The sequence below is a fragment of the Aulonocara stuartgranti genome (assembly GCF_965226115.1).
Source record: "Aulonocara stuartgranti genome assembly, chromosome: 22".
Taxonomy (NCBI): Eukaryota; Metazoa; Chordata; class Actinopteri; order Cichliformes; family Cichlidae; genus Aulonocara; species Aulonocara stuartgranti.
The window spans coordinates 23,826,000-23,835,653 of NC_138957.1; the positions used below are offsets into that span (position 1 = coordinate 23,826,000).

The window sequence follows — 9,654 nt, forward strand, 5'->3', positions numbered from 1 at the left end:
TCTATAAACACAATGCTGATTTCTTCCCAGGAGGGAATGTCTCGGGAAATTCACACTAAGGTCAGACTGTGCAATGCTCACAGAAGCTGCAAAAAACCCTGTAAGCTACATCTCAGACTGTAAAGGCCTCAGTTAGCATATTAAGGTTCAAGATGGCAAAATTAGAAAAAGACTGAAGCTGCATCTGAACAAACCACAGGACTTGTTCCTTTGGACAAAAACACTTTGTCAACTATGAAGCACGGTGGTGGAGGGGTGACGATTTGGTCATATTGCGGTCATTGAGCTGACCATGAACTCCTGATACCAAAGTACAGTCATGTGTGAGTCCAACAGCTAAAGCTTTGCCATGCCCAAAACTCCAGAGCTCAGCGTGAATGAAATACTGTGGTGAGAGCTTTGGAGCTTTTTCGTGCGTCTGTTCATGTGCTGCAGGGAGCGCTCAGAATACTGGAAACACTGGAGAGTTTGTCCAGCATAGATTTGCTACACATGTTCTATTAAAAAGGTTGCATATAGGACTACATATAGATAGACTCGTATATTCCATTGGTCAATATTAGCAAATCATTAAGGCACTAAGTGACTGGACATCATGCTCATTTTGTGATGTTTACTCAGTATTATGCAAACATTTGCCAGTTGGCACTAAATACAAAGGCAAACATGAGGCTAATGGGGATATCATTTTTTTTTTGCAGGAGGTTGGCTTTCACTCATTTGACTTGACAGTAACGCTAAATGAAAAGTGAACCAATAACCTGAGTATCTGGCAAAATGTCAATGTTTGTAAAAACATCTGTAACAATAGATATTAAGATATTTTTCTAACTCAAAGGCCGTTTGAACTAAAGCAACTGTCTTATGGCAGTCCGTCTTATTTGTGGAAGAAACTATAACCAGGAAACTAAAGTTTACTTGTAGGTGTTGGTGCAATTATGCCTCAAAATAAGTTGGAGGCAATCCGAAGCTGCCTGTTTGGATCAATCATTTATCTCTACATAGATAATTTCAGTTACTATCACAGCTTAAAAAGCATTTACCACACACAGACTGTTGTTTCTCTTTTACACGATTTAATCATTAAGTTGGCTTTTCACGGTCCGCTTCCACCCCCTCCAGCTCAACCCCCACCTTGTCACTTCTATCCTCCGGACACGAGGCCTGGGATTGGGACTGCTCTGAAGGATGGTGGACTTCAACCATCAGCTCGTAGATCAGTGTTCCCAGAAGCGCTCCAACACAAGGAGCCACTATGGGCACCCACCACCAGCTACTTCCGGCCCTGCAAAAATAGACAGCATGTTTGCTTTAAGACAGTCAACAATGTGAGGAAATAAGATGGGAATTAGCAGAGCATCCGGAGTGAAGCCACTAACTTGAAAACATCCGCCCCCCAACCGGCAATGTAGGTGAACAACCGAGGTCCAAAATCTCTTGCCGGGTTGAGTGCATATCCGCTGTTTGAGCCCATTGAGATGCCAATGACCAGCACTGCTGCTCCCACTAAGACAGGCTGAAGATAATGAGGGATGGAGCTGTTCCTGTGGTCCCCGAGAGCCAGGACGCACAGCAGCAGAGCGGCCGTGCCGATCACCTGGATGCCATGGAAGTAGTTAGAGATATGCAGGAAGGAACAGTATGATTTTATCTGATGGAAAAACAGCGTTTCCTGGCTGGGTCAAGGCAAGTTACTCCATTTATCAATGTGGAGCCAAGTTTCAGGAAATAGCCTGGTATATTTTGGCGATATAACTATCCGGTTGTTCAGTGATGACGCGACGAATCCTACTTCCGGGTCTAAAGTAGTATGCGTTTAATATGGCTTTTGTGTTGTTAACATGTTTAATGTTATGTATTTTCTTCTATTTGATCTCAAAAAGCTCCTAAAACAGTCAGTGATCACTGTTGACCTCCCTCGGCTTTTATTACCGCTAATCATTTATTTAAGCTCAGTTTTTAAAACCTTAGGATGTAGCTACAGCCCAGCCCATGCAGCAGTATATGAATGACTAACCTCGTATTGTGGATGGATTATCTCAGTTGTTCTCCTGGCTGAAGTTTGGTCCTTTTACAGCATCCTGCCATGCGATTACATTTGTTCCTGACCACCGAGAACACTCACGGTAACTTTTATCGAGTGGAAAAAAAGTTAGCTTGTTTATATTATGCTAACATAGCTGTGTCGCTAGCGGTCACGTAGCACATCATTATATACCAGCTAGCCAAACTTCATTAACCCTACAAACGTCACTGCTGTTTAGTTTTCTGTCTTCATTTATGCTGGAAGTGATAACAGAGCTGTACGTTTTAATTTGTTTCCAAAACCCCGCAGTCAGGACATGCTATATTGTATTTAGATAGAAGCTAGCGAGCTAACTCCCTGCTAACTTCTAACTCCGTTAAATGTCATAAATTCCGTTTTCATGGATGCCTGGATGTTAAACTCAATTGTTACACCTGGTAGAGCAGAACGCTGATCATTTTATTAAAGATGAAAGACTTTAGACAGTTTTTCAACTCTCAGTAATGCCATAGTGATCGTTTGATATATGGACCTGCAGCGGAGTTTAGGCCCAGACACGGCTAGTGACGTCAGACTGAACAACCGGATACAGGTTCACACGACTATTGAGCAGTTATACCATCTTTATCTGTCAGCCTGATAACGATGACTGATCCTTAACTAATAAGAACAACAAGGGCTGACCTGGTCCACGATACCTCCCCACACACTCAGGTAGTCAGCGGGGTAAGTGGAGAATATGCCTGCTGTGGCTGTGGGACCCGTCACCGTCAGATCGCCTCCGCTGTACGCCTGGATGGCGTCTGCAAACATCTCATCGCGCACGCATCATCAAACAGACACAAAACACAGTTTATTGTTCAGAGCCGCGACGTTTCCAGAACACAAATGATGTTACAACATGAGATGACATGAGAGCGAGAGCTTATCAAACGACATGATTTATTTGATTTGAAAAGCCTCAATTGATGATTATCAACTCCCTTGCTGTACCTGGGCTCACTGTTAAACACTCACCGTAGTACTGCAGAGCAACTGTAGCCGCAGCCAGAAAGGCTCCCAACACTTGGAAGAAGATGTAGAAAGGCAGTTTCACCCATGAGTGGCGGCCCAGAACACACAAGCTCAGAGACACAGCGGGGTTTAAATGAGCACCTTAAAAAGAAATCACAGTTATGACATGCAAATCGGTTTATAACTATTATGTAAGGTGTTTTTTTCTGCATTTTTGGTTAGTATAATATTAATGGCAGTTCCAAACAACACATCAAAGAGTTCATTTCCAGGTATTATGATCTAAACTGGGATTCAGACAAAACTGTTGATCAGGGTAAGACTTGTCACCAGGTGTGGAGTCAGTCATGCTCCTTCATGCTGGTAATGAAAAACTATCAAACTGTAGTCATTCATGATCACTAGCAAGAAGTTAAAAGGCTCTGGCCTTGTCAAGTTAAAAACCCCTCAGCACTGCTTATTAAAAGATTTAAGTCAGTGTGTGTATATATTTGAACCTGTGTGGATTAAAGGAAACCAGTAAAGATGTATGCTGTACAATCATTCCACCCTGGAAAAAGAACAGTGCAAAGAAATAATTCCCCAAATTACCATGACATTAATGGCAAAGATTAGTGTATGTAAACTTCTAATCACAGTTCTGCATACCCAGTAACTTCGTTCAGTCCCTTACCCGATACTCCACGAGACACGAAGACCCCAAATGTTACTCCCAGAGCAAAACCCAGATTAATTGAGAGGTACTGGCCCTTTTTGTCTTCAGTTGTGACCACTTGGGCAACAGAGCCACATCCAAACAGCTGCAATTACATGAAATGAAGAGAAGTATTAGCAGTCGAATATATACACGAGTGTACCCAATCAAAACAGTGGATAATGATCCAAACTCTCAAAATCTTCAGAACCTCCCCAAATTCATTTTCTGATTAATCCACAATAGCAGCATTTTATCTTGCTTAGATTCATTCAACATACGTCCAGTTTGAATGTTTTCACCATGCAGTACAGTAGAGACGTCATGTTCTGACACACTTGGTGCAATATCCTTTTTTATTATTTAACTAAAGAGCTGCTTTATGATTTGTGCTGTAAATGTTCATTGCCCCAGATAGTCATTAGAGATAAAACAACAGCACTGCAGTCAAAAGAATATCACCTTTGGAAATCACTAACAAGAGAGTCCAATTTTACCCCCCCCCTTCCCCTGCAGTCCCTGTCACCCTCTGTCCGTTTCATTCAGGCCAAAGTCCTTAGTTATACACCGTGCAGATTTATGAGGTGCTCTAAACAAACCAGCAGGGCATTTTACAAGAAACTCACTGACTGACACACTTCATGTTGAGTTTACTGGCTGAACTGAGGGAACTTTATTTGTTTTTTTTAGTTCTACTAAGTTCCTACACAGCTAACTATATCTTAAATGTTTGAAAGAAGAAGAAGAAAAGGACACTTACAATCAGGACGTAGACGCCGAGACATTCGGCCATGCACTCCCTGATCAGCTGGTTTCTGATCTGACATTTCTTCAGCAGCCTCTCCATCCCTGAGCTTTCCTCTACACACTCTGGGAGCAGGTGTGTTTTCAGAGCCGGGCAGGTGTCATCGGGTGGATCTGACCCGCAGAACTGCACCGTCTGCCTGGCTGAGCAGAGTTTGCTTTTTCATGCTGGAGGTGGAGGCTACGTCACACACTTTATGGAATTGCTGACGTGATTATGAGTGTGTGTGGACTCAGGACATCTTAATCACAGCATGCGTGATGAAAAACAGTCCGTGCACCAAAAGCTCGATAGTGGCTCAGTGGAGGGTTTCCTCATTTGATTGGCACTGGATCTGATTGTTCCCGTTTGATCGGAAAAGAAATTTAAGATCTTAACTCTGTTATGTTACGTCCACTGCTATATTTCTCAACATGGATCATTAGTATTCCCACAGGATGAAAACCATTACAAAACATAAAAACAATTAAACATGTCAAAAGATGATCAGATTGAAATGCACTTCTATATAAACAGACTGGATTGTGTTCTCACCCCACCCAGCAAAAGGACATTTGTGAGAGGGGCTCTGGTTTTTGTAGTGGTTTCCAGATACGGTTCACAGATCACAGGGGATCTGTGGACAAAGGGCAGCAAAAGGACCTCACATCATTGATAACATGATACAAGATGAAGCTCTGCTTGGTTAAGCCAACATTTAAACTTCATTTTAACCCATTAAAAATGACTACCTCATAAAAGTTGTTGTCACGCAATATATATCCTCTATTTATCCAGGAAAAAGACTCATTGAGGTTAAAATCTCTTTTTCTAACAAATATAACACATAAAATAAAAAGAGTACAACTGATATTTAAGTGAATGCAAACATCCATGCAGTATCAGATCACATAAATTCTGTATCGGCATCACAATAGTTTGATTATGATATATATGAAGCCAGCTTCCACAGGAAAGATCCCGTTATCCTCGCTCCTCTTAATAACTGAGCACAGCAGCAAGACCTCGCACATCAAAGAGTATCCAGCACCTTTTAATGTTGATTAAACGTAAATTAATATCCTGTAAACATAGAAACTGAAAACCTGACACATTCATTTGCAGAGCAGAAGGAAAAGGTTTATGTGGAATCAGCTGATTAGGATGGACCAATGAGAAAAGGTTTTATAAACCCTCGTAAACACAGTTAAACAGAGGACGACTTGATCGACTTGGAAGAATTTGAATTCATGTCAAAACCCCTTTAGACTCAAAAATGAACATTTGTTTGTTCATGTGTCTCTTCCAAGGTTATTGTAACTAGAACTATGCAGAGCTAAAAACTAACTAAATGTTTGGTTTCCCATCATTCCGCTCGAGGTATTTTCTATGCAGCACAAAATACTGACTTTTACACCGCTCTTCACAAAATGTCGCAACCAATCCCCAAATTATTTCTTAAAGTAGAAAAAAAACCCAGCTTATCAGTTTTTCAACTTCTATTCTTTCACTGATTTTCTTAATTCTTTGCCCACTGTCACTGTGATTTAACCCTCGTATACAATGTGTGTTTAAAAGAAAATCATTTATTTCATTTGTTTACATATGCATCAATTTTCAATATAAAGTTAGTTGCTTTATGTGTTGTTTTATTCTGTGTGATTAGAAAAAAGACAAACTATTGTTATTTGTTTTGCCTGTCCATTTTTCCTCTTGATTAAAATTTTACAATGTAAAAAAACAAAAGCATCTGTATTTCTATTTTATTCCTTTTAGCCTAAACCATTACCTTTAGTTTATATCCCTCTCTGGCTTTGAACACAGAAGCTCAACTAACTGCTTTTCAAACCCTCTGAGATTTTCACCAGACAGATGAACCAAAAATGACTTTTTCCACTGGCTGCACTGAGGTACAGTATAAGAAAAAAAAAAAAAATGCTACTCTGCTACAGTCAAGATTAGACATATGGAGCCAGAGATTATTATAATAGGAACCATTTAAAGCAGGAGTGTCAAACAGAAGGCCTGGACGGCTTAGAAAAATGTGGAGGGCATAGATGTAAAAAATGTTTCACTACAACAAAGTAACCGACAAACATTGAAATGTCAAAAAAAGTTTAAATTTAGCACCGTCTGCTACAGAAATGTCTCATTTTGTAACGCGGTAAAAAAAAAAAAAAAGACATTCAACTTTTTCTTTGAATTAAGAAAAACTTGTTTTATAATTACAGCACAGTCCGGGCGCTGAGCTACCAGATCTGACTCTGTAATTTTACAAGTTTACTTCTGATAATTTAAGCACAAACAGTTGGACTGACAGATTTCCTTCATTTAAAACAACAGCATTTCTTTATCGTGTTGACAAACTGACACAAACGGTTAAATGTGTAAGCTCCTTTAAATTAAGAGAAAGGGCAACGCCACTGGTCCGTCTCACTCGAGGTTTAAATGAGCTGTACATGACGCGTGATAGAAATTGTGACCCTGTAGAGCCTGAACCACGAAATATTTGCCAGAAAATGAAGCATTTATGGAACTTAGTGTCAAATTTTTAAAAATTATATGAATTTTAAATTGTATCATATTTGATACATCCAGCATTTTTTTAAGTTCTGCTTAAAAGTATATTGTGCAGTTTTGTTTTTTGATCATGTAAAATCTGAAGACTGTTACTAACAAAAATATGAGCCAAACAACTTTGTACATATATTAAGAGTCTTCACTCACTCACATCCACACAGGCTTGTCTACAGGACAATACAAAAATAAAATATGGAAACGTGAATTGTTCAGCGTCTCATGTGTCTCAGTGTGTCACCATCAATAGCTTTCAGGATCTGCAGCTTCGATCCTGCATGATCAATTTGGACTTCCAGTTTCATCTTAAATGAGCCAGCGAGAATTTATCCAACATATTCGTTTTGGCAAAGAAAGACCGTGAAACTATTTGTCCATACATTGGTACGTAATATAAATATGCCAGCTCACATCTCTAATAACTCCTTCACATTTTATTTAAAGCCTCCAAAGAACCTGGAGAATAATGAGCCATCATCCCGCAAGTCTGAGAAGCGGTGGGGATCACCTGGAAGAAAAGCAAAAATAAATACAGGATTTTTGTGTGTGTGTGTCAGATAAACAATTCAAAGAACACACCGGAGACAGGCTGACCTTGCAGCACGGGTCCATTCGAATGATCTGGTCCCCCAGAAATCCCAGAACCTCCCGAGCGAGTCACCGTGGTCTCCTCGTTGCCTTGGCCGTCTCTTACCGTACGCCTCTCCTCTACACTCTGACACACGCAAACGAAATGCTCATCAAAACGGAGACAAAACTATTAAAAGAATCACTATGAACGTATTATTACAGAATCAAGAAACACTCACCCCATCAGGCTTCACCACCTTAGTGACAGTGACAGACTGAAAGAAAGACCGAGTTCTGGGCTGGTTGGGTGCCTGACCAGCAGGTGGCGTCAGAAGCTGATCCAAGCCATCAGAGGACACAGCCGAGTCCAGATCTTGGGAGGATCAGGATGGGAATAGAAAATAAATTTGACACAATCTAAAAGAGCTTCCACTAAATTATCAAATAAAATGTAAATATCAGCACCCACCTCTGTCACCTTTGTGCTCCTCCTGTGGAGTTTTGTGTCTCCAAATATCATTAAACTTTTAAACACACAATACAAAAATCTCAGTTAATATACAACCGCTTGTGTCGCAACAGAAACAAAGAAGGAGGAGTGAATATCTCCTTTACCCTGGAAAAAGGGGTCCGGCCATGAAATTCAGGTGACTCATAAGAAGGTCTGTGATCACCTCGGGGCTCTCTGGATCGTTGTTGTGTGTCGCTGTCAGGATATTTGAGCATAAAGTCTCTCAGAGGGTTTCCACTGGAGCTTCCTCGTCCTCTCTCTGCTCTGTCCTGAGACGGTGGTGGTGGCATGATGTGGGGAACATCTAAAACACAAAGAGGGCAAAAGAGCAAAAAGGTTAAACACAGAGGAGAGGAACATGTCGAGTTGTGGTAAGAATTTGAGTCTTCATGGGCATGGATATTATGGTTAACTTTGCGATTTTAATTATTTCTTTTTCCAGGGTGAAAGAATTGTACACCATACATCTTTACTGACACTTTTTATACTTGTTTGTTTTGTTACATTTCGTTAAAAACAAGCAACATGAAAACGGGGCTCGTGGGTCTGTTTTCATACCAAAGCGTCCAGACTCTGGATGTCCCTCCCAACGACCCAGCTGGGAGAATATCTCCTCCATCTCCCTGAGGACGTGGCCAAACATCGGGGGGTCCTGAATCCGCATCCCGTCCGGGCCAAAACTGAAGCCAAACCTCCAGGCGCTGTCAAATGGGTCCTGCTGCTCCCCACTGAACCCATCATAGTGGAATCCATCTTCATCATCTTCATCTTCATCGTCGTCATGAGTCATGGCATCGAAGAAAGGGTCCCTGATAGACGAAGTAACACAAATGTACAAACTTTGAAATCTCCCTTTGGTTTAGAAACTGCGTTACAACATGCCACCAGCAAACAGACCTCAAAGTACTCAATCGTATTAACTCCGTGAGCATAAATAGCACCAAAATCTAGCTGAAGGACCCCTGTGGTTTTCCTGGCAGAAAACACTAATCTTGTCCCTGACATAGTACACTTTCTCTGCGTGCAGCTAAGTTCAGCTAGCGTAGCCGAGTGTACAGCTACATACTCCGACGCCATAAACTCACCTCCGGCCACGATAATGGCCTCCGGGTACCCCGAAGAACCCGCGAAATAAATCAAAAACACTCATTTAACTGCAGCTTTGGTGGACACTTAAACCATAACTTGAAATGTGCAAGCAACGGACACCAACTAGAGAAACTCGCCAAGAAGTACTACAGCTGTCAACAGTGTCGTAAAGCGTTCTAGACGATTTATCATGACGCAATCTGTCGTAATGTTACTTTACCGTAAATAATAGATAAAACGGGCACTCGAAATAAAAGCGCACTGTTGAGATTCAGGTAACAGTACGACCAACCACCTTGAACGGTACACCAGAATTAGACCACTACAGTTTGCATGGAGTCAACAAAAATGGACAACAGAAGATTGGATAAAAGTTGCCTTTCTGATAA

At 41.1% G+C, this 9,654-nt stretch overlaps 2 protein-coding genes across 3 annotated transcripts; both read right to left on the minus strand.

Annotated features, from left to right (window-relative positions):
* Positions 1-1,068: 1,068 nt before the first annotated feature.
* On the minus strand, positions 1,069-4,732 carry aqp10b (aquaporin 10b). Its single transcript, XM_082520592.1, is given in 7 exon segments — positions 1,069-1,285; positions 1,380-1,597; positions 2,711-2,829; positions 3,044-3,181; positions 3,714-3,840; positions 4,495-4,666; positions 4,668-4,732. Coding segments are annotated over 7 exon segments (1,014 nt in total). The 5' UTR covers positions 4,706-4,732; the 3' UTR covers positions 1,069-1,083.
* Positions 4,733-7,240: 2,508 nt separating this feature from the next.
* Positions 7,241-9,457, minus strand: hax1 (HCLS1 associated protein X-1). Of its 2 annotated transcripts, none has more exons than XM_082521430.1 (7): positions 9,262-9,457; positions 8,735-8,985; positions 8,281-8,480; positions 8,135-8,189; positions 7,905-8,038; positions 7,690-7,810; positions 7,241-7,603 (listed from the first exon to the last, which is right to left on the minus strand). In XM_082521430.1, exons 1-7 carry the CDS (start codon positions 9,324-9,326, stop codon positions 7,530-7,532), a joined length of 900 nt encoding a protein of 299 aa, XP_082377556.1. In that variant the 5' UTR covers positions 9,327-9,457; the 3' UTR covers positions 7,241-7,529. The 2 variants fall into 2 exon arrangements, with proteins under 2 accessions (XP_082377556.1, XP_082377555.1); XM_082521429.1 differs by having other exon boundaries at positions 7,675-7,810.
* Between the last annotated feature and the right edge of the window lie 197 nt (positions 9,458-9,654).

What these genes read in the sequence shown, in the direction of transcription:
- hax1 (XM_082521429.1), bottom strand. Translation starts at nt 9,326, where the DNA reads ATGAGTGTTTTTGATTTATTTCGCGGGTTCTTCGGGGTACCCGGAGGC. An exon ending in GGCCATTATCGTGGCCGGAG is followed by an intron (nt 8,986 to 9,261) that starts GTGAGTTTATGG and finishes TTCGTCTATCAG; the next exon opens with GGACCCTTTCTTCGATGCCA. An exon ending in GGAGCACAAAGGTGACAGAG is followed by an intron (nt 8,039 to 8,134) that starts GTGGGTGCTGAT and finishes GATCCTCCCAAG; the next exon opens with ATCTGGACTCGGCTGTGTCC.